The sequence below is a fragment of the Aquila chrysaetos genome, chromosome 15, assembly GCF_900496995.4.
Source record: "Aquila chrysaetos chrysaetos chromosome 15, bAquChr1.4, whole genome shotgun sequence".
Taxonomy (NCBI): domain Eukaryota; kingdom Metazoa; phylum Chordata; class Aves; order Accipitriformes; family Accipitridae; genus Aquila; species Aquila chrysaetos.
The window spans coordinates 26461634-26486921 of record NC_044018.1 but is presented as its reverse complement, the minus strand read 5'-3'; the positions used below and the strand labels follow the sequence as shown (position 1 = coordinate 26486921).

Sequence of the window (25288 nt, the reverse complement as noted above, 5' to 3'; positions counted from 1 at the left end):
AAGAATGGGAGAACCTGTGCATGAACCAGGTCAGTTTGCATGCAGCCACACAGCTGCAAGTGCTTTCCTAAACAGTGTTTCGCTAGGGCTTGCAGAATGGGTAACAGCAGTCATTGTTGCTTATATCTGGATAGGAATCTCTCAGGAGACAAAACCATCCAGTGGCCCCAACATATCATGGACCACAGGCCACCTTCGTTACGCTGTCAGTGCAGATTATTGTGGACAGATTAGCCTGTGCATGGCTGCACATAGCTTCAGAGAGATGATACTTGCAGTGAGTTTGCCAATCCCAGACCTCACCAACCAGTTAGAGGTGAAGGAGAAGAGGAACATACTGTATTTCACTGTCAGTAGGAGCTCTCAGAAGCTGTTGTGCTGGTGTTGCATGGCAGATGTGTACCTACTGGTGTTCATCTCAAATGTGTGGCCTTATCTGATCACACCAGTAAATGTTGGCACCCCAAGCCTAACCTCTTCTCTAGACCATGGGTAGATTGACAAGGGCAGACACAGAAGTAGCCTCCCAAACCAATACTAGAAACCTGAACATGTTGTCCATGTGCCTACCGTTACTCTTACCACTAAGCAGGCTTAGAGGTGCTTCGGATACATATTAAGTTTGGTGTTATTGCAATGTGAGTGTCACCAGTCCACTTCTAGAGAAGCCAGCTTGCGGCAGGGTCTTCCCTTAACTTGTAAGCTACCCTGTGCCATTTGCTTTGGGGTGTATGACTTGACTAGTGTAGGTATAGCCTAGGATTGCCCTGTGTATGGCTAGATACTACTCCTTGCATAAGTGAGAGAAGTCTTACATAGAAATCATCAGCTTATTTTTGTTCAGACAACTTTTACAATGTACAAAGAGACGCTGCAAGAGTGATATATACAATTTATTCATATGAAACAATTATGCCTTAGATAATACACATACTGGATAGCCACTATTAACATCCTCACCAACCCCAAAAAGGCAGCCAGTGAGCCTGTGCAGTGTAGGCAAGCATCGGTCAGTTAGGGAAGGACTGGGCTTCTTAATCCTCGTAACAGGCTGATCCTCAGTGTTGCTGAGTTGCCACTTTCTGAGTCTCTGCTTTTAAGGATTTTTTTATACCTTAAGGTATGGATTTTTCCTTTTGTATTCATGGGCTGCTACTGTTAACCCTTTTAACAAAATGGTTCTCTCTGTGCTTTCACTTTTCTCATTTTGCACAGCTTTAGCTTGTGAACTTCCTGATATTTAAGCAATTTTCTCATTAAAACTGAGTCAAGACCACTGAGCTGTGCCACACCAGGCTTTGGATCCCAGAGAGCTGAACCCTTGGGCCAAGGGCTGCCCTTAGTCTGATGCAGCAACTGAATTTTCTCAAGTAATGATTTCTGAGCCTCCTTCCCATGGCCTGTTCTATGTCACTACCCAGATACATCCTTTGTGCTAGCCAAATCTCCCTTCTGACCACTTGGGCCAACTTTAATAAGTCCTTTTTTGCCAGCTTGAGTTGCAGCACATAGCAACAACAGAAACACCACAAGCATGCACAGGATGGGGTGAACACTGCGTATCAGACTGCAAGAGAGGATGAGGGAAAAAGGGGACCATAAGCCCTTGCTAAACATAGGCATTCATTGTGATCCTGGCAGGAATGTGTATTTTACCAGAAAAATAACGCAGGGTAAAGTCATCAGAACTTGGACTACATATATTACACTATTGAATAAGCAACATCCTTTAATTTTATAGTACTACTGAAAAAGCAATCAATTTTTCATGTTGAGTTTTGCTCTTTATAATCTCTCCTTAAAATATTTTTGTCTCTTAATAATTTTTCCATTGGTTTCTCAGGATAGAATTCCTGGGCTGTAATTGCCAATATACTCTCATTTTTCATTCATAGACAGAAGTTGTTTGAACAGATAGGGAAACTGTTTTTTAAAGTATGCACAGATGAACAAACTCACAAACCCAGAGGTCAACAAAAGGATTCCTCTTTTGCCCTTCCTATAATCCCAGTAGTTCTTTCTTTTGCTTGTGTTCCTTCCTCCTATGGGCTTCAATCTATCACCTGGCCTAATTTAAACCTAAACCATACCATGTGAATAATCCTCTTGGCTAGACATGCTAGATGGGCTTTGGGCTTTACAAAAATGAAATTCAAGGGGAAAAGAAAGTTGGGTTTGGAACAAATTCAGAACAAAGCAAATGGTTTGAAAAAAAATGGGCAGGAAAGCTTACTAAGACTTTTGAGAATCACACAGATCACACTGGTTCTAAATATGAATTTTGCCCACTTTGGTGTTCTACTGAAAACAAGAAATACTGTCAGGTCCTTGGTGGATAGACCTATTACATCTTGTACAATATTTATAACACATTTATAACACATCTATAGATGTGTTTATATGTATGCATTTATATTTATTTTTTAAAGTTTTCAGTACTTTTTTGTTATATTCACCTATATGTGTTGATTTCTGTCCCCAGGAACTCTCTCTTGAATTCACTGAAATGCTTTTCTCGATTTTTTTTTTTCACCCTCTGTTAATGGGTATGCTGTCCACAAGATACACACACTTCTATTATTTTTCTATTGAGAAAAAAACCTAATAAAAAAACAACCCTTATATGCCTATCACTCTGTTCATGACATTCTGAAGGACATGTGTGGTCCTGTACCAAGGGAAAAATGTATATTTTACCTACATAGAGAGACTCACTGGTTGCTGAACTTCTTTTCACAGTTCCAGAGTTCAACAGTTTAAATGCAGGCTGGATTAAAATTACACCAGGTCCAATAGTGCAAGAGGCTGAGCAGCCTAAGAACTATTCCATTTAAACTGGTTTTAATTTTAATATTTTAACTGATGATAATATTTTATAAATTAGTTCATCACATCATTTTAATGAAAGCAGCAGCAATTCCCATTAAAATATTAATCTTAAATGCAACACATAGCAGTGTATGAGGAGGTGAAATGCTCCTGCACACCAGGACAGGGCTGCAATGCAAAGGTCCTGAACATATACGTAACTGTGGGGTGACTTCTGGTTCAAAGGTTCAAGGGATCAGGGAGAAGACAGTTGACTCGTGCAAGCGTAGACAGTCAGCTTCCTTGGACTTTTATAATGCATTTTGGAAGAAAACTGCTTAAGATCCAGGCTCGGACAACATTGTGTGGGAGCAGCACAGGGTCAAAAAAACCAGCAGCATAAACTCCAGAAGAAAGCGGTGATTCTTCCACGTGCACCAGGAGTGCAGCTAGTAATTCTGCCTGCAGTCACCAGCTGGCATGGACACTGCCTGGTCAAAAGGGCAATGAATATTGCATGGCAGGGAAGAATCACTGTGCATGCTGATTGCTGTGGGTGCTGACACAAATGTGAATAATTCCCGGAGTATTTCACAAAATGTAAGTGTCTGTGTGGTGGCAAAATGTGACCAAGGTTAAGAGCATGGGAGCATTCCTTTCCCAACGATGCTGGCATTTGTTCTCAGGTATTTGAAATACATGGAGCTAGATTTACAGGAGTAAAAATAAGAATCACAACAAACAGTTTGCAACAAAAATACAGCTTTATTTAATTTCAACATTTATATTATTTCTAAAGAAAATATGCGGTGTTATATTGGGCATCTCTTAAACCAGCAAGCACTTCAAGAAATGGTATTTCAATATGGCACATTCATGTGTGTATCTCTGGGGTTAATTATGCTAGTACATACGATTATCTCTTGAAAGAATATTTGATTGTTATTACTGCTTTGCAATTAGCATACTGGAAGCAATTTTTGTTTTTTAAATGGTGCTTTAAATAACATTTGTGCCGTGGATTCCTTCTCAGTACAGAAACAGGCCTCAAAATACTCTATGGTTTTAGCTCTTGATCCTAATTCGGGGCTGCAAAAGAAGAGTTTTCACATGAACACAAGTTGTCAAAAATACAGATTAGTAAACTGTGTAACATGCACTGAGGTCACTTAGTTTTCCTAATTTGTACAACCTGATGATCTTGCTAACAAGTGTAACTCATAGTTTCACAGAAAAAAAACCCCTAATGATATATTCAGCCACCTTGTTTGTGCTATAGCTGTGAGAAAAGATGACAGCTGGCAGACCAAACCTACCTTGTGAGATGCTTGCCTGTCTTTGCAACAGCCTGAGGTAAACTGGTTTAGCACTTAAATTTCCATATAGCCGCAAGTGTCCAGATTCTAAATGAAATCTCTCTCCTTGAAATTTGGACCCATTTCTTTTTCTTCTACTCAGGAAGGATGGAGAAGTGACTAATATCCCTTTATAACTGTCAATTATGAAGAGATATAAACTTCTGTGCCTCTACTATGCCCTTATTTCTTTCCTTCTGTGTGAAGACACTGAAACCTTTACATCTTCTCTGAATCTCCCATTTGTTTCCCACATCCCGTGCAACTGATGCTTCACTAATACTGAACAAAGACGAGTAATTACCTCCATCATATTACAAGCACTCCCTTCCACATCTCCCTGGAATGGCATTTTTCTTAAAAGCATCGCCTCTTCAACTCAAATTCAGTCTGCGGTCCCCTGTAATCCTCAGGTTCTCTCCTGCAGTATTATTGTAATTCCTTTTCTGTCTGTGCTTTTCATATTTCTTTGTATATATCTTCAATGAATTTTATCATATTGATTTCAAGCCATTCCTCTAATGTAAGGGACATTTTTGGAATTCTAATCCTGCTTTCCAAGCTGCTTGCAAGTCCTCCCAAATGGGCATTATCTGTAAATTTTGTAAGCTTACTGTCCATGTGATCAAGCAAGTAATTAATGGCAATATTTTATAGTGCTAGAGCTAGAAGACAGCATTGTGGAAGCCTGTGTGAGATGTTCTCCCACTTTGGCATCAAATGATTGTTCTCAGAGTCCAGCCTTCCAATCAGTTGCACATCTACGTTATGTGAATTTAATTTAGTCAGTATCTGCTTTGCTTGCTTAGGAATGTCATGTGGGACTGGGCCGAAGGTACACTGTATCAAACACATTCCCTCTATCTGCTTTGCTGTCAAAGAAGGAAATGAGATCAACTTGATAGGATTTGTTTCTGACGTGTCCCTGTGCAAGTCCTCTTATCTCCTTACTATTCTCTAGATGCCTACAAATGGGTTGTTTAATACTTTGTTCCAGTGTCTTGGAAATGCTATTAGGACTGACTTTTCTGTAATTCTTTAGATTTGCCTTTCCTCCTTTGTTAGATATGACATCGTGTTCACCTTTCTCCAGTTTTCTAGGAACTTACTCATCCTGCTAATCATTAGAGTTTGAGAAATTGCTTTGGTTAAGTATTTTAACGGTATGTTTCTTTAGGCTGCGTCATCCTGAATACTCCAATTTACCTCAGTATTCCTTCAGGTGTTCTTTTGCTTTTCTCTCCATGATCCTACTCCCAAATTCTTAATAATAACTGAAATAAACTTTTAATCATAATTAACGTTTTTTGTGAAGACTGAAACAAACAAAAAGAGACATTGAACATTTCAGCCTTTTCTATATCACCTATTTCCTGACGTCCCTTGTGAAGTACTGTCTTATATCTGCTCTCAAGCATAGCACATTATTTGCAATATAGTATTGTTTAACTCTAGCAAACCATTCATTTTAATGGTGCTATGTGGTTATGCACTCAAATATAAAATAATATTCATCTTATCTCAATGGCATTACTTCACAATCTAATTCCAGACCATACCTTAATTTCTTCCAGCTGTTTGATTGCAGCCCACTTAAAATTAATTAAATTGTGACTTTATTTTGTGATGCTAAGAAGTGGAATTATTCTGCATTGGTAACTGTTAATAGAAAATCATTCAGCAAACATAGCCAGCTTATTATCCAAACACTAAATTGTATAGCTAAAGCATCCTATCATCTTCTTAAACAAAACCATAAAAGTTTGTTAAAGTGACACTAAAGAAGTAGTTACATATTAAAAGTGTGACTGTAATCAAGTCAGAAAAATAGTAATACTCACCACCATCATTAAACAGAACCTCTTTCATTGGCAACCTGTAGAATAAAGGGAAATGAAAGGTGAAAACAAGGTAGAGAGGAGAATAAAAACTGCAGTATATTAAGCAGGCACAGTTCTACAAACTGGTGGACAACTTCATACAGCACCTTGTCTTTTAAAAACATTGGTTTCCTGCATTGTTAATTTATAACTATGCTTACTGAACTGGGGATGATTTTTTATGCATCGACATGTTTGAAGAAGTATACTACACATAGTAAATTTCAACAGACAAGCATCACCTTGGCTAAATGCACATTAGAGGACATTTCAGACTCATGTTGGGTTTCCATTCGTTTTTTGGGACCACATCCTGAGAACAGAGCATGTGGCCAACCTTGCATTCACATGGCATGGATGTTGTTTTCCTCCACCTTAGCAAGGCTTTCAACACAGTCTCCTACCGTAACTTGGTACCCAACTCTGGGCTACAGAGTGGATGAATAACTGGCTGGACCACTGGTCTAAAAAGATAGTAGTCAACAGTTCAAAGTCTCTGTTCCAGGTGGCATTCCAGAGGATGCTAGGGTGACATCTCCATAGCGGAGCTGGGTGGTAGGAGAGCCTACATGTCCAGGAAGTCTGTGGATGTTACTAACTTGGTGGGGAGGGAGAGACTGATAGGCTGGGGGTACGGCTCCCATCCTGGAGAACTTTGCCAAGCTGGAGGAATGGGCTAGCAGGACATTTGTGAACAAAGGGAAATACAAAATCCTGCATCTGGCGGGGGACAAGGGGGGCAGAGGAATTAAACAACCCCATGCAATAGTAGAGGCCAGTGGCTGACTGGCTTGGTAACAGCTCTGCAGAGAAGTTGACACCAGCCTGAATGTGGATCAGACCACCCTTGTTGTGATGAAGGATAACCTCATATACAGCTGCGCTAATTAGAGCATAGCCAGCAGGTTGAGGAAAGTTTTTATTCCCCTCTGCTGGGCACTAGTGAGGCTGCATCTGGAACATAGTTTCCGTTTTTGAGCCCTCCCAATTGAAAAGATTTGCCAAGCAAACAGAAGAAACACAATGGAGGACCATCAGGACGGTTTTGAGCATCCCTTGATTTCTGGGAAAGGCATATGACATATGAGGGGAAGCTACGGGACTTGTTTAACCTGAAGGGTAGGCTAAAGGGTATCTATTTTCCCTCTCCAGCTATTTAAGTGGGGTTTATAGACAGCTCAGATTTGCATGGTGAAAGGAAAAGAGGCAACAAGTGGGGAAATTTTAACTAGCCATAATGAAAAATATTTTTTTATCATAAGAGTGGTCAAACACTATAACTAATTTTTGTCTTATTCTGTGATTCTAATTACTTATGCATTACTTAAGTATTGCATAATAAAAAAGCCTTCTTCAAACTGCAACTGTGTTCTGACTGTATTCAGGGCAAGCTCTTTTCCTCTAAACTATTACACAGTACTCCTGCCATTATTTAAAGGGGACCAAATACAACAGCTGTTTCTTAAAGCCAAATAGAATTAGATTAAAATGGCAGTTTAAATGACATACTGACATTTTGCACTTTATCTGTATCACATTTATATTACTACCCTTTCAGACTTTTTAATGTAAATTTACCATAAGTAATACATTTACAGTAATTCTTTTTATAGTGATCACATTAGAAATAAAATCCTATAAATGCACAAAGTGCTTTTTCCTTGTTAATGCATGGTGATCTAATATGCCCTTTCATGTCAGTAGGCTATAACTGAAACTTCTTACTTAAAACAAGGAGATATCATTGAAGCTGGCTAAAAGTATTGCCCAAATACCCATTGCAAGTATAAATTTCCTGTTGTACATATAAAGTATTAAAAATTAAAATGTTTAAAGCATTGTTAGAGTATAAAGTAAATAGAAAGTATGTCTGCTGATATTTAGAGGTTTTATTTGAGAATTTACAAATGTGCATTGTTTGGACCTACCTTTCTATTAATAAGTAACAGAAGACTGCAGTTTACTGTTCCCTTTTAGTAGCCCATCCATTTTGGAGGTAAAAGAATTTGTCACAGCTAACATCTGAAATTCTTATTCCTTTAGTAAAAGCAATAGTTATTCCTACTTTTAATGCTCATTTGCAGGATCATTAAATTTTCAGTTAAATGAACTGTTATGATGATACGGAGAGAGCCTAGGGCTGCAGTCTTTGGCTTGGTCAAAATAAACTAAGAGTGGTGAGACTATCGCTTTAGAGAAGTACTGTTCGTTTTGTTCCAAAATATTTTTGGAAGATCACAGGTCAAGTCAGAACAGTTCTCATTTTGGAGGTAAGTGGCATCAAGGGATTTTCTAATTTGCATCATCCGAGAGCCTTTTTTACATGTATTGCTATTGCTCTTTGCCTTATTACTTGCTGCTTTGATCTCTATGCTTAGTCTCAGTCTGTGAAGCATTCTTTATGAATTGCCTAATGTCCCCTAGTTCATTAGATAATTCATAAATTCTGCAAATCAGCAGTGCTGCAAGTTGCTCTGCCCCTGCATCCCAAGTGTGGGAACAGAAGAGATGTTGACTGTGTCACAGTGTAGCACACGCATGCTCTGCAGCCTGGCTAGCTGCGGAGCTGGTAGCGATGTTCTGCCATACCAATATAAACAAGCTCTCCATTGGCTGGAGGACAGGGCTGTAAATTTATGCAACACTGAAAGTAGAAAGTGAATAGTGTGTCTGCAACGTGACAGGTGAACCCGTGTTTGTGTCTCCAACGAAAGCGCAAGACCAACACAGTCTTTTGCCCCAAAATGTCTGCATGCAGAGAAGGACCTGTCCCAGCACCAAATGGAAGAAGGTGGTGCTGGAACAAAGGAGTTGACATTTGAGTAGGAGCAGCTTCCAATACAGTTCCCTCTAGTTTCATCAGGTATCTACCATACCCCTGTTCATGCTTTGACAGGGATCTTCTTTACAAGTTGAAAAGGTATTGAACAGTACGTGAGAAGTGGATCATTACAGCACACCTAACCACCAGCAGCAGACTCTCCCAGGTGTCAGGATAAGCTGGAGGAGAAGGCGGACTGTACCCTGCCCTTGTACCTTCCCACCAGAGACAGGGAAGGGCAGGCCTCCACTGTGGGCACAGCCCACACTCATCCATCCCTGCTTCAAAGTGGTCATGATGTCAAGCAACTTTGAGGAGGGGATTGTGTAAGCTCTGGGTTTTTCTTTGTAAATCCAGGGTACAATGACAGTTTCTTTAACCGGAGGAACATCATTCTGCTCTGATAATGCCGTTTGGGTTGGAGCTTTGGTCTAATGTAAAAACCTTTACATAAATTCTTTAGTACAAGGACTCTTTCATAAAATGGGTGCATTTTCTTCTTATATGTAGAACCTATCAATGATTAATACTAATGTCGACCTCTAACCAGGAACACTCCTTAAGTAAATAAAGATTAAGAGCAATGTATAACAGAACTTTGGACCTCATTGACATTTTCAAAGAATTTCAAATTTCAAGAACTTCTGCTATTAAAGTTGTTTAAAGTGGAGCATGGCAGATTAATTGTTTCCCCTTGTAAAAAAAAGGAGCTTCTTGTACTAAAACTCTCACAAATTTGCGCAAAAGACAGTCAGTGAAATCCTGTCACCACTGAAGTCGATGGAATCAGCTTTTTCTCATGGGGTCTTTTTATGAATGTTGACCTTACAGATGCTATTATTATCTCAAATAATTATTGCAGATCTTTCAGGAATAACAAACAGATAAGACAGAGTAACAGCTGCAGCAAAAGATTATATGAACCTAAAGTAATTGTATAATAGACCTGGGATTTTGCAAGTCATATATGAGTAAGGGTAATGAGTACATACCTTTAGCACCTGCATGCAATGTCTTTTTGTTACTATGCAGGTACATAGGCCCCATGTTCTCTCTAAAGATTCTGTCTCAGTACAATTCTGAGAATGATTATAACATCATTCACACATCGTAACCTGGGAAAACACTAGGTTTACTTGAAAGAAGACAGTAGGTATCAGAAATTACTGTTATATCTCTTGGTTAGGTTTTAAAGGAGTATCCTTCAGATCTCTTCTGACTAAAAAGCGCTGGCTATAGAGAAGGATTTGACAAGGAGAAGAATGTTCCTTATTTGTTTTCCTGCTTTCACAGAGAAGTGACAGATCTGATTTGCTTCATGCTGTTACAGAATGAAGCTAAAGTTGCATGAAAAATTGAATGCTGTTCTTCTGAATACAAAGGTAACTCCTTTTTTTTTTTCCCCAGTGAATACTTCACTTTGAGGAAAACAATACAAATTACTAAGTAGAAACTAGCAGCACCTTTCCTTCTTCCCCTCTCTCACTCCTTCCTAAAGGTCAAGGAGGTGCTTACATTTCACAGAGCATCTGCCTACCCATTCTTTTTTGGAATTGCATAAATCACACTGACTTTCTCTCACTGTGTTTTTAACTCTGAGGGAGGAACATTGCAGGAGAAGTTGTTAAGTATGAGCCTATATGTAATTTTAAAGAAGAGCATTTTGGTGAGGGCAGAGACTACAGGACAGAGATCTAAGGTCTTATTACAGCAGTAAGAGTAATGTTGGGCTCATAACTTAGAATTTTTCCTAACCAGTTCAGCATCCAAACAGGACTTCACTGATAAAAAGGACATTTTAAATTAGGTGGAGACTTGTGGGTTATGTAAACTCATGAAGTGTAAATTCAGTATAAACAATTCCTAGGGTCAAGATAGGTTCCTAAATAAGAAGGAACAATATAGGTGCCTGAAAGATGTTGTGATTTTAAAAATCATCAGCTAAGGCCTACCTTGTTTTTTTTCAATGCACTGACAAGGGAAAGCAGCATAACACGCAATTCTGAAGACCCAAGCACATGAAAGGGAAAATGGTGAAAATGTGGTGGCTCTTCAGAGACAGCTCAACAACAATATATCTCAAAGAAGCCACCACCCTCAGGGCAGCTAAGAAGAGTTTGTTTTGAGCTGCTCCTGGCCCTATGTAGCTCTCCTGTCTGTCTCCAAGATAACACAGATGTTGATCTCCTTCTGGGTGTCAGTGCTGTATACTGCCATCTCCAGCAATAGATCTCAAGGGAAACATATGCCTTTGTTCAGTCCTTCTTGACTGAGAATAAGCAAAGGGGGGGGTGATCTCTAGATGTATTTGTGTCTTCTCTGCTACCCTCTAAACATGTAAAGACATTGCTCAGTCTCAACATGGCCAGGATGGTGTCCCCTGGTCACCTCCTCTTGCTAAAAATAAGATTAAAAATTGGGGAAAAAAAATTAGATAACATGCCCTGTACAAGTACTTTGAAAAGTTAATTGGAGAAGACTTTCTTTGATTTGTAATAAAGAAAACAGAAAATGTGTCATCTCTTGATGTTATTTCCTGACCAGTTTGTGGTGATCCTGACACAATTCTTCCTGCTCTATCTACATATGGACTGGAGTCCACCTGTATAGTTATAGTCAGTTAAAAAATACACATTAGTGACAGGCCCCAGGGAACACGCACAAAAACACAGCTTGCTCAGCTGTACCAAATAGTATCTGATACTTTTTTTAACTTTAAAGCTAACTATTTGCCTCCAGCTAACATTATTGTAAGTAAGTGGTGAATGATCATCACCCAATACGACGTTAATCAAGGGAAATACAAAGAGTACTGATATAACAGCCCAGATAAATCCTCTTCTTTCCAGTTGATAGTCTTTGATCTTTATAAATGTAACCACAATTTCATCAGAGATCTTTATTCTATAGGTCATGGTACATAGTTTTCGACTGTTGAAGAACATTCAAACTTTTTAATAAATTGGTTGATAGAAATTCTGTTGGAAGTGTTTGTTTAAAACACAAAGCAACTTTTAGAAGACAGTGCTATATATTTTATCTGCCTTGGAACAGACTAAGTTGGTCTCTAACCAAAGGAATTTTACACTTTTGTTGTCATTGTCAATTTGGAACATGCTACAACCTCATGTTTTCAAGAATATCTCAGTCACAGTAGTCTGACTTTACTATGTCAATGAGATGCTTCACTTTCTGAACTGATCTTAATAATGCAACAGTTAAATTATGTGTCTTGTTTCTTAAAAGAGTTCTGTTCAAAAAGATCTGTCTTTCCATTAGATCTGCAAAGCTCTTCCTCAATGTGTAAATTGTAAAAAAGGATGAGACATGTGGATCTAGCTGTTTGCTTTCCTCTATCTTATTTTCAAATACAGGAAAATCATCTGCATCATCAGAGGCTGCATATATATATATGCACACATGCATACAAAGATTTATATATATATACACACACAAATACACATATGTGTGTATATATATACACATTTTAAAGTGCCTGATGTAGTGCAAATCTGTTTCATCTCAACAACAAATTTATCCTCAGAACTATTCAGTCCCTCTCACCACCCTCTAAGGAAATATCTTTATTCAGTAGTATTTCAGAAACTTTACAGATGAGATGTAAAAAAACCAACCAATATCTGAGAAGCTCAGCAAGGTATTTGTTGTCTAACTTCACTTTTTGAAGGCATCTTGGGGCTTCCTTTGGATAGATCCACAGCAGAAACCATAACAACTGCTTTTGAGAGAGCCAAGAAGTGGCTCCTGGGAGGCAGAGGAAAGGGGATTGATGGTGTAGAAACATGCAGAAAGGTCAAAGGCAAGGAAGAAGGGAGGAGGCTGAAAGGCTGTGGTGAAGATTCAAACAAAAAGAGATATGAAGTAGCTCTAAGTCCCTGACCCCCTGCACAGAGAGGCCAAGGGTGCACATGAGAATAAGAGGCTACGTTCATTTCTCATATACTCCTGGTTCAGAACAGCAGTCTGTTGATCCACCCAACAAGTGAGTTTTCTACTTTTTCTTTTCTTTCTTTCTTTCTTTTACTTTTTTTAACCTTTTTTTTCAATGGAAACTGAGATAAACAGTGAGGATATATTGACAGGCTGTCAACAAACTCAGAATTCAGGCAAACCCTCTACTTCTGTGAAGGCCTCTGAACAGGTGAAGGGCTTGACCTCAAAACTCCCTCAATATCTTTCAAAACAACAAGAAAGTTACTTATTTGGTAGCAATTATTAGCAAACATCCATTTCATTTATTTAAATGTTCATTTTTCTGCTTTTAGCAAGACTAGAATCCAATTTTAAAATAATTAATTTTAAATAAACTGTGTTACAAAAATGTAATTATCATTCCTATCTATATTGTTAAACTCATTAAAAAACTTGTGAAATAATTGTGAGCACACATCTGGTAACCAAGAGAGGTCTCGGTAGTAAAAAAATTCATTCTTGTGTCATAAATGTACTCATATTGCTATTACTGGTAGTAAGTTATGCCTTCTTATGTGAATTTCTAAAATAATGTTGAAAATGTCCTTTAATTAAAGATGTTCCATTACATTCCAAAGCCTACAATAAACAATATGATAGTTAATTAAATTACATATGTTTATTTCAACATTGAGGCTATAATTCAGCTTCATGTTCATGATCCTGTTGGAAAAAAAACTTGCCTGTGCCAGTAGAACTTTTTTAATTTTTATATACTCTGTCTCAAGAGACAATTGATGATGTGTAGCAGAGCGCTTCAGCTCTCACTGAATGAATTATCAAGGGTGGTAACCACTATGGTCCTAGAGTTTAGATATGTAAAAGTAGTAGGGAATTGGCCACTGAATTTAGACTTCAAGAAGATTTGTGTCCTTCTTCAAAGTCAAATAAAACTGGCACTGAATTTTGATACTGGGCAAACTTGCACTATGTATTGTTTTATGTTTTCTTGACAGTCCTTTATGAAATTCTCAATAACTAATTATCCTAAGTGCTTGTGGTAGTTGCTGTATCTGGTCTTTAAAACAGAAACTATACCAGTAACTACAAATTGTGGAATGCGTGATTTGAATGGGGCTAACTGCACAATTTAACACATCCCACTTGCTAACATCCCAACAGCACATATCAGGAACCTAAAGTGTAAATGTTAGTGTTACTCCAAATTCACATAAGCAACACAGTCTGAAAAACAACTCTGGTTTTTTTTCCTTCATTAATCATTAAGAGTAATTAATGCTTATCCAGTCTGTGCACTGGACAAGAGCAGATTTGGGAGCTCAGCACATTTTTGCTCATCAAGTCTACACAATCTACACAAATAAAAGATAAAGCTAGCATGCAAATGGTTAAACCCATTAAATGTCAACTGATTACCTCCTTAGAGCTGAGTGTTTCATTTTCTGGAATAGGCACTATGGGATGACTGGGCTGCCGAGCCAAGATGTCACAGGTCGAAGAGAGCATGAGGTTAAAAAACAGGAAAAAGAAATCCATTATCAGTTCAATTTCTATATAAAATATTACTGAAGTTTAATAATGAAGGCCAATACCCTCAGTCATGCAAAGGATAGCAAGGCAGTGAGATCCCATCTGTGTTCAACAGGCTCCCCGTTGAACAAGCTCTCTCTTACTACTCTGTGTCTGTCTGTATGAAAACCTATTTCAAAGTATGGCCTGTTTTCCGTCATATCATATTCCCATAATTAGAAGAGCAGGGAAGGTATAAACCACTTTCCAATTCGAAAGAGGCATCTCAAGTAAAAATCACAGCAAGAGCACCTGCTTTATAATACATTTAGTATGAGATAATGGACATAAATTTATTTAAAACTGTAACTGTATTTCTGTCACTTTGAATATCTGTCTTCTTAATTCTCCTCCAAAAGAGCTCTCCTTAATCTTAAATTTCATAGACATAAATCATACAAACATTTAACTAAAAAATGCTGTATAACAGTAATTAGTATGTGCAGAAAGGAGTTTTAGATCTCGGTAATTATCAGTGTTTTCACTATTATATGACTTGCATCTGAGGAATGAAGCTCAATGGATGTGACTCAAGTGAAGAACCATACCAATTTCAATAAGGTTTTCATTAGAATACAGGTAAATAGATAAGCTGGAGCTTATAAATGCAATGTTAAGATCATAAGCTTGTGAGGTTTTCCTATACAGTGACACAGAGACATCCTCTTTAGAGCAAAGGTTGCTGAAAGTGTTAGGGTTTGGGTATTTTAGAATTGTACAAAAACAACGTTGGAAGGCATTACTTTGTTTTGGTATTTAGACCAAATAGTAAATTAACAAATTATGTGTTGCTTAAAAAAATATTGCTCTTACCCTAAGAAAATTAATTTTGAGACTGCTTTTTGAGAAGCAAAACTGATCTGCTAAACTGGCGCTATATACAAAGAAGGATACTGAAGTGGAATATACTCTAGTTTTCTGCAATTACCTTATGGGTCTACTATGTATTGCTCTCTCCCTTTGTGAATTTGTCCCAATTCATTTTCAGGGAAGCAGGAATCAACTCCAGCAACAACAGCAGCAGTTACAGAAGCTTTGAACCACTTAACTTTTTTTTTTTTTTTTCCCAAAAAATAAAAAGGCAAGTGAATAACTTTAGGCAATAAGTTTATTTCTTTATTCAGTAAATTTAGATGAGGGAATAATTTTAGGCAGAGGAAGGGTAAAGAAGGGGTAAGGAGCCTAGATCCTCTCAGCGGCAACATCCCTCCCTCTGCCGCACACCTGGATCCGTATTACACCGGCACAGCCGCCGAGGCAGCCCCTAGACCTTCCAGCACCCCGCTGCTCGCAGCACGGCTCTTCAGAACAGACCCAGGAGGTGTTTGATGGCCTATGGGGGAGACAGAAGTCCCGTTTCCAAACCCAGCATCCTGCAGCTACCAAGGGTGGGCAATCCTTGGTGATGCACAGGTACAAAGTTCTAGCAAAACCTGCAGTATCTTGGCAAGCTTATACCATTGAAATAAACCCTAGACTTGAGTTATCTATTGCCTCACTAGAATATCGCATGTCTGTATTCCAGGCAAAGTAAGAAGGGTCAATCACAAAGAGAAGAGGGAAAGTATTGATCACTTTCTGATGTGCAGCTAAGCTCTCTGAGAAGAATTGTCCACTGCTTGCAAGAAAGAAAAGCTCCCTAGTGAGGCAGCACTCCAAGAATGCAACAGCTCTTTTTCTCAAATTACACAGAGAGCCAATCAATGAAAAATGCACTTTTATTGTGTTATCTCATCCTGGCCTTTCTTGCTAGTATTCATCGCATACCGTGTTAACCTGAAATGCCTCTGTGAGTCGTGATTCTGCCTTAGCTTTTTCCTTGAGTATGAGGTCTCAAGTCCTTCTTTAGACCTGACAAAAGTAATGATCTTTTTTGTCCAAGAAATATATTTGCTTCCTTCATTTTGATAGCATCCTCTTTTTAAACTAAAGAGCCAACATCTGTAACAGTCTCCATAAAGAGGGAAAACTATGTGTATTATGTGTAGTTTTTACAGACAGAGACTGTTAACATTGATTATTTTGGAGAGGCTTAATTGAAAGAAAAAAAGTGAGAGGCAAACAAGGACTTTACTGATTAATAATGGAGGAAAAGAGTTAATAGAGGCTTAAGACTTGGAGAAAAACTGAACCATATACAGTTCTCTGTTTTCACAAGGCTTCTCTGACATAAAATCCCTGAAGTTATCATAGAAGAGTCTATACATTCTACTAGTCAGGTCTGGAGACCTGATTTTGCCATGACAGGGGATCTAGTCTTACGGAATTCACATATGGCTACATTTGTAAAGAACTTTAAGCAGTACTTTAGTGAATATGGAGCACATAAGCCAAGTGCTGCATCCTTCCTGCTGAAATAAAGCATAGGCTTGCAGGTCCCTGAGGGGAGGGTGTTGGGTTTTTCCCGGGAATTGAACAGCTCTGCCTCTGCCAGCTGCAAAGGAGCTGAGTTCCTTGGCCTGGATGACTTCATCCTAACGAGCTGGACGCTGTTCTCTGTGTTATTTCCATCAAGCGTCAATGTGTCAGCCTTGCAGTGGAAAAGGTTCGGTGCCTGTCCTCCCAGAGTTTAACCAAGAGGCTACAGAGTCTTATTCTTTCCTCCCTGATTTTTTCTTACACATATGATGTTTGTGTTTTCAAATGCACACCATGCCAGTCCCACAAGCAGGATGGAACTTGCTGTCCCAGTGCACTTGCTTTCTGCAGCTCTGTGGGTAAGGACCAGATGCTTTTAAAGATAGAGAAGTTTGAACCTCTGCAGGGTGAGATGAGCACTATAATCAGGTTTCTCACTGGCTGGGCAAGCACTACAGGAGGGCATTGGCATCTCCACGTTGCCTTGTCTGCATGGTGGTCAGCCCAGGGTGTTCGAAGGACACTTAACAGGACAAATAGCCTACCTGATTAAACTCAGCCTTGTGTCTGAATCACAGTACAACTGACGGCCCTAAGCGCAGGGGAAAGATCCTCACAGCGTATGGTCATCTCTGCAAAGATGAGCTATCAACATCAGAGTACCAGACAGGCAACTTAAAGGTACCAGAATGCAGAGTAGGTAGAATGAGGTGGGATTAACCCTTCCTTGCTAGTCATTGTGTGATTATCATACCTCAGGGTCATATAGGAATGTGCCTGTGTCCACAAGATCTGAAGTGTGAATGCAACTTGGACTATGTGCTTTTTACAGGTGAGTTGTTTTAGTGAGACTGGATTAAGCTCTGTCACTGGCATTCTTTCATCTCCAGGTCAAAGCAGCTGGCAAGAAGCCCTATTTTCTTCTACAAATGTAAAAGGATTGCATCTGTTGATGGTGGAAGATGACAATATTGCTTTTATAATTTCTGTTCTTGTTTCCTTTGCCAGTTAAATTCTGCATTACTCTTACAAGTTAATTAATAATTCTTAACTTTTCTAGATGTCACTCAGTTTTCTGGTAATGTGACATTTTCTTTATTATTTCTAAGAACCGTGAAAGAGCAAACTAGACAAATCTGTATTTGTGGCTGCAAAAATTTTACTGACAGCAGAATATCCTGACAACATATAAGTATTTGCAGCATGTAAGTTCAAAGGGAAATTATATACCTGGCCAAAAGAACCTCTTACAGACTCAGTCAAGGCTTAGAAGAGATGTGGTTATATTACATCTTAGTTAGACCTTTGTTCATTTAGCTCTGTAGAGTAATCAGCAAGGCATATTTGCCTTTAAAAGGTCAGTTTATCTTTATTGTGCTATGAATCACAGCTGCCTCTGAACTAATATAAAGCTTTCTGAGGTGTTCTCAGTGTAAGACCTTTCTCATAAATCTAAGTCACTCTCTAGAGGGTCTGTAACCTTTGCTAATTGAGACATGGGTTTAAAACTCTTTGGAACCTGTGAGAGATAATGTGCATAACAAATAAATAAGAATGTTTCAACTATAGTAACCAGAAAACATTCACATATACAGTATTCTTTCAAACTACTCTGTTAAGTCTTTAATCCACTTTGAACATAAATAGGTACTCTAGACTTTGAAGAAACATAGAGTCATTCTTCACAATGTGAAAAATTACTAATTTCTCAAAGACTAAAAATGTTTATTTATACATGCATAACAAGCAACCTTTTTTTATAAAAGAATTTTATAGATAACCACTTTTTCTGAGTACAAGAACATGAAATCTAGGGTACCAGTAAATGGTAAAACACCCACAGCAGCAGAGCAAGGACTACCTTCAACTAAAGGGAGAGAAAATACATAACATAAAGGGACAATTTATAATTATGATGTCTATAGTCTCTCTGAAATGACACAGTATAAAATCCATTTCGAAGATTCAGTCAGTTAAGCACCAATCCTTTTGCACCTTTCACCTCTCTATAAAAGGAAATGTGAAGTAGAAATGGTGATCACAACAAAGATTTATAATGTGCCTTCAGCCACGTATGAAATAGAACATCCTGACTGGCCTGCAAATCATTAGTATACACTACTGTACCTGTGCACTTTTAACTTGAAGATTTCAAATCTCTCTCCAGATACTGATAAGTACCTGCACAAGAGGGACAACTCGGATGCAGACATGGTTCCCTGACAGGTTCTCACAGGACACCGGCCTGGAGAGCGCCAGAGTGAGCTGAGACTGAAGGATTTGTATCTGAACACCAGAGGCTGGAGGAGTTAGAGGGCTTTGCAGTAGGGAACTCCTTATCTCTAAGTGGAGCTGGAGGGAGATGCACGCAAGCCCAGCAGTGCATCGATTTTTCTTGGGATGCCTTTTCCCAGGCCAAGTTTAATTTCTCATGCAGGACTAGTCTACGATGGAATTGGCTGAGGATTTTCTGCCAAAAATTATTTTTCAGTCAAAAATACTAGCAACAGGAGAATGAAGCTTTCTGCGAAACATTTTGGTGTCTCTTGCAAACTCTCACTAGTGCCTTAGAAAATTAAAATTAAGTGTTTAATCGTAAGAAATCCCACCCCTCTCTGAAATACTGTGTTTTATGGCCTGGATGTTTTGGTTTGGATCACTTCCATAAAATATTAAAGTGTATTTCACTGCTAGTGCACTTTGTGGCAATCATGATAAGAGCTTCTATTTTCTTCTGTGGGCTAATCAAGCTCTGCAGATCCTCACAGAGCTAATTTCACTATAGGTGATTATGGGAGCTGGTGACCAGCAAGGGTACCAGGCCCGTAACAAAGACTTGAGGCATGAGAACCACAACCTACACACCTATAGATTAAGGCAGCAGAGGAGACAAACATCTTCTAATCACATGGATTAGAACTATCCGTTTTGAGTTAGTTCATATAACCCAAATGATGCATATTGATTTCTGGAGTATTTAAATGTTTTCAAATTTACATCTGTATTGGAAAGAAAATTTCAGAATTTCCAACAACACAGGTGTTTGAAATTTCCGTCAGCATATTGACTGTGAACTATTTATGCACTTACAGAAATCGAGTCATTGCTTAGAAGAGACGATGCTTCCCTGCCCCATGCAGGGGCTCATTGCTCATTGACTGCTAACAGCCAAAGAACTTGAACTGCTTTCCAGGTGAGTCAGAAATGAAATGGATTTAATATTCAGAGCTGACCTTCCCCCACATATTTTCTTCCCAGATTAGCTGCAAAACTGAATAAGCCCTGTTTTCTGAGTAAGCTTCTCATGCAACAAGGATCTTTGACCTTAGCTACTCTAAATCCAAACCACAAACTTTGACTGAATTTTGAAGAGTATACGTGTGTAACTGTCACCTACTATATTAAGTTTGTATTAAGATCATATTCTGCCTATCATATAAGTTCTAAAATAATAGCCACTGTTTAATTGAGAAAAAGAGAAAGCTAGTACTATAATTTATAGTTTATCATATATGACCTCTTCATCAAAGTTTAGAACAGTTTGCCAAAAAGAAAAAAAACACTAATGCCTTGAATTTCATGTTTGTAACATAGGTAAATACTGGTTTCTTTAAATAAAGCTCTAAGTACATACTTGGAATTTCACCAGAACTAACTATACTTTATACATTTTTCTAACATAACTGGAAGTGGAGTTAATTAAGGCCATATTTCAGAGTACACATTATATCAATACCTGCAATAAAAGTTAAGTGAATTCTAATTGTGCCAATTTGTCCTTTAAAATGTAGAGTTTCCAAAGGTTTATCAGCTCACTGTAACTTTTCTTTGACACCTCAGAAGAGTTTTTTACAATCTAAAAGAGCAGTAGGAAATTGCCTAGAAACCTCTGTGTTCAATGAGGTCTAAGATACAAATTTCTCTATAGCTCTGGGTGTTTTAGGATAGTTTCCATTAATTATGATTTTTTTCCTTCAGACTTTGTTTTCTCACTGTCTTCAATAAAAAGCGTACAAGTATCATTTTTGTTTCTCACACAGGTTACATGTCCACCAAATCTTGTTTGATATTTTTCACTCAATAGTATATTTTTGCTTTTGCCATTAATAACAACCTTTACCTCTGAGTGGATTCTGTTCTTTGTAATTTTGTCTTTTGTTTTTATTACTATGTTACAAGCAAAGACATGTCCCCATGCAGTTCCCATTTGCCAAATCGTTTAATGGAGATTATTTTTTGACATTCCCATTTTCTATGGTTTCAAATTCCCCTAGAAATGGAGTCGTATCCAGTCCAAATCCAGTCATGGATCAGGATCCTAGCATCAGAAGCAGCCTCTGAGCTATGGCAAGCTAGCCCCCATCACCATGGGACATCTCATAGAATCCCCTTCACAAACCAACAGAGACATTAGAAGCAGATACTAGCAGTGTTGTAGTATTTGGGCTGTTGTGTTTCCTTTGTTTGTTTTTAAGATGTGTGTTCACATGTTAATCTGAAGATACAGAAGGCTAAGATAAAGACATCTCAGAAATGAGTTGTTAGCTAGGGCCAGAATTTCTGTTATATTTGATGTATTAAAAATGTCTGCCTGTAATCCACTAGTCTACATGAAATCATCCTAGAAAGCTAAGCATGACTGAACCCAAGTTTTATATTATGTAGAGACTTCTAAGAATGAAGACAAAACATTTTAAAGCACTTTTTGTTGCTTGAGACTGGTTTAAGCTATCCCAGCAGAGACAGTCTGTATAAATGTGAAGGCAGAAAGCAACAGTAGTGGCTGTAAGTATGTTCCAAGAGGAAACTTGGACACTTCTGGGCACAGCATTCACTGGGAAGCACATTTTAGTTCCTAAGTATGAAAAGTGCCTGCTGGGGTTTGATCCTACCACATTCAAGAAAACAACTTTTTGTGTTTTTTCCTGTTTTCTAAATGGACAGAAGTACACCAAAGAAATACGAGGGTCCTACCATCAACAGCTTCTCCTAGGGGAAATAAGACAGAAAGGCTCTCAAAATTGCATAACTAGCCAGGCCAAAAGGAGTGACACAGCAATCAATTCCTTTTTTTTCCTTTGGAAGAGCTGTCTCTACAGGAGTGGGTAGCAGAGTTCTTTCCAGGCAGTGCCAGATTTGAGACATCTCCATGTTAAGTGCATGTTGCTGTGTCTCCTGTTGAGCCTAAGCTACCTTCATGTTCTGTTGCTAATTTGATGACTTCGAAGAAAGCAATTGATTACCAAGTTATGATCCTTCTAAAGTGCTTTAGGAGAAATGCCTTTCTTTGAAGATGAGCTGAGCAAGAACTCCAGAGGCATTTTCTGCAGGCATTATCAAACCAAGTCCAAAGTGATATAAATGTCATCTAAGTATGATATGATTAAAATAGCTCGCTGAGCCGAAGCAATGCCATAAAAGCATATACAAAGGAGACACAACAATATTAAGCATTAATATTTTCCCAACAAAGAGCTCCAATTTGTAGCACAGCACTAACGAACTGGCTTGTTTGCCTCTGATTTGTTTTTCTATACTAAAGCAATTGTTCTGGATCACAGAGTGCAGAAGGTTGATCAACCATAATACAGCTACACAAGTAGAGCATTTAAATATCAAAGTTCAAAAGCAAGAAAAAAACTCTCTTCTAGGAATAAAAGCTGCTGGGATGATGTCTAGGAGAAAAGTACTTTTCCATGGCAACCTTGAAAGGCTGCCGCATTCACCAAACGTCAATTCCCACTATGCTACTATTAATCAAATACAAACTCCAATGAGTAGGAGAGTGGATGGTGAGGTAAACACCACTGATTTCATTTAAAAAATAATAAAGATTCCCTTTAAATATTCTGCTTACTTAGGAGCCTGCCGACCTGCAAGTGATTATGGAAGGCTGACAATTCCAACACAACACTTAATGATTTCAAGAAAACTCCATTTAGGTCCAGGAAAAAAATTAAATTGGCTTGAGCCCAAAGTTGGGCATTAAATAAAACTTGTCCTCTGCAGTCTTGGACCTTTACTCTTCTAAGTAATGTCTGAACAGAAATGGTAGGTTTTTAACATTTCTCATACCTCTTGCAAAAAGCCAGTTCCCTCCAATCCATTTTCAAGGCTGTGCTGCTAAATATTTAACCAACAGGGAGATTTTCACAGGGATGTACATGAATGATGTCCTCAGCCCTTGCTGACAGAAATAAAAAGCAGTCTGAAAGTCAATAGGGACTGAGAGGCATTCCCCAGCTGAGGGAGCTACACCCGCTCATCCCCTGCCTCTTCACTTGGACAGGTCATTCCTTTCTCCTTCAAAATGATGGACAGTTTCCCAAAATCTAATGCTCTCTGCCCTGACAGATATTTACATCGATTGTGTCTCCACATGAATCATAGAATCATAGAACAGCCCGGGCTGGAGCGGTCCAACCTGTTGTGGGAAAGGGAGCCTAGATGAGATTATCTAGCACCCTGTCCAAACACATCTTGAAACTCCAGTGATGGTGACTCCACCACGTCCCTGGGGAGGTTGTTCCAGTGATTGGTTGTTCTCACTGTAAAAAAATTCTTTCACATAAAAATGAAACCTCTCCCGGTGCAAGCTGTACCCATTGTCCCTTGTCTTCTCTGTGTGGCTCCCTGTGAAGAAAGAGCCTCCTTCCTCTTTGTAGCCACCCTTTAAGTACTGGAATACTGTGATGAGGTCTCCCCTGAACCTTCTCTTCTCCAGGGGAAGACCTAACTCCTTCAGTCTTTCCTCATAAGGCAAGTTCTCCAGCCCTTTGACCATCTTCACGGCCCTCCTTTGGACTCTCTCCAGTCTGTCTGCACCTTTTTTTGAATTGCAAGTACCAGAACTGAACACAGTACTCCAGGTGCAGAGTTGTGCTCTTCCACCCTACGTAGTCCTCCATTAAAGGCTGGAGGGATTCCCAGCAGAAGCATGCTTCGGAGTTAACCACAGAGCTAAATGTTACCTCAGGCTCTCCATCACTGCAATAGTTGCACTCAAGTCCACATTCCTGAGCTGTTTTATTCCAATCAAAAGGAAAAGGAACTTTTTTTATATAATAAAAAGTTTAACCCATATAATTACTCAAGACCAAGGAGTGTAAATAAGAGCAGCAGTGCCTGGTGCCTGGAGAGCACAGTGGGGAAGGAGAGGACAAGAGAGATGACAAGGCTGAAGAGAACAGAATCAGCTCACTTGAATGGGCAACATTTTTATTTCAGAAGCAGCCTGTGCACAGATGAGAGGAGCCTTCTCTGCTCTTCTCCAAACAGAAGGACAGACACAGTATCTTGGTTCCCGCTGCCTCCTCCCATCAAAGCTAAAACCACATTGTGAAATGATCTGGGGCACAGCTTATGGATTTCGTCACTCTGAGCAGCTATAATCTACAAAACCTGCCAGGTCTATCTTTCAGCTTCATCTGTATAATTCCATCAGCTGTGAAGATTCAGGTACTTGGTGGAGCTTCAAACAAAAACAGGTTGGCACTGGGTCCAGTCTGCCTAAACAACACCACAGTGTCCTTTCAATAAAGCATTTCAGATAGAGACAGCTGTTATTTTCTTATGCCCTGAGCCAACAAATAAAATTATACTGGGTTTAGGAGCTCACCATATCTAGTCTCCCTAATATAAGACACAGGTGATCATTCTGTTTTTTCCCATATCCCATTTCCCATTTCTGAGAGAACACTTGTTCAAAGTAATTTTTTAATGAAAGTGCGGGTGAAGAGGAGCAACTCCATTCACTGGCACATCCTGTCTGTTCTCAATAGTGTATTGACAACGTATTTTAAATGATTGTAAGAATTTATGGCAGCAGGTTTTGCCCTCTAGTGGAACATGAAGCAAAATACAACATATAGTTAGAAATGTAACATATGTAGAGATGAACCATGTGGACACTGACCATGTGTTTACTGGATGGCTGAAGAGACAGCAAGCGAGTCACCCCAAGGGATGAGGAGTGGAGAGAGGGAACCTCCAGGGAATTTACAGAGATGACAGTTCAGGTTTAGTAGAGAATGGAAAGAAATTCCCATGATATCAGGATGTTGTTTCTACATCTGATACTGTGTCTACTGTACTGTGTTTTCTGTTACTTCGATTATTTATGACCAAAAAATATACAATCGTAGAAACATAGAATCGTTTAGGTTGGAAAAGACCTTTAAGATCATCGAGTCCAACAAATCATGTCTTTTTAAAAACATGAATAGCTTAGACTGTAGTTGGGTGGCGCAGAAGACAGGGTTATTCTGAGAAATAACAGGCAAATATTGTCAGGGTTTTTATCAACATATATTGACTCAAATGTTAAATATTGATCATGTGAATAAGATTGAAATTAATCTTCCTTTGGTTATCAAAGAATGTTAATACTATAGACCAAAACAGAAATGTTAATACTATAGACCAAAACAGAAATGTTAAAAAAAAAATTTTAAGTGGTGAATATTTACTTCTTGTGTAAATAAACCTCTGTTTGTATTAAACTAGCCCAATATTGACATTTGATTATTCTGTTTCCCAAAGTA

General features: G+C 38.7%; 1 protein-coding gene across 5 annotated transcripts in view; it reads right to left on the bottom strand.

Moving 5' to 3' along the window:
* Positions 1-3553: 3553 nt before the first annotated feature.
* LOC115351109 (muscular LMNA interacting protein) overlaps positions 3554-25288 on the bottom strand; it is a 114744-nt gene continuing 93009 nt past the window's right edge. For 4 of the 5 annotated variants that reach the window (XM_030037496.1, XM_030037497.1, XM_030037501.1 and 1 more), the window contains 3 exons: positions 14235-14288; positions 6005-6039; positions 3554-3897 (listed from right to left, as the gene is read on the bottom strand). In XM_030037496.1, the coding sequence (XP_029893356.1) occupies positions 6013-6039; positions 14235-14288 (81 nt within the window). In that variant the 3' untranslated portion in view covers positions 3554-3897; positions 6005-6012. The remainder of the gene's footprint in view (positions 3898-6004; positions 6040-14234; positions 14289-25288) is intronic. The other variant, XM_030037499.1, reaches the window with a different exon arrangement.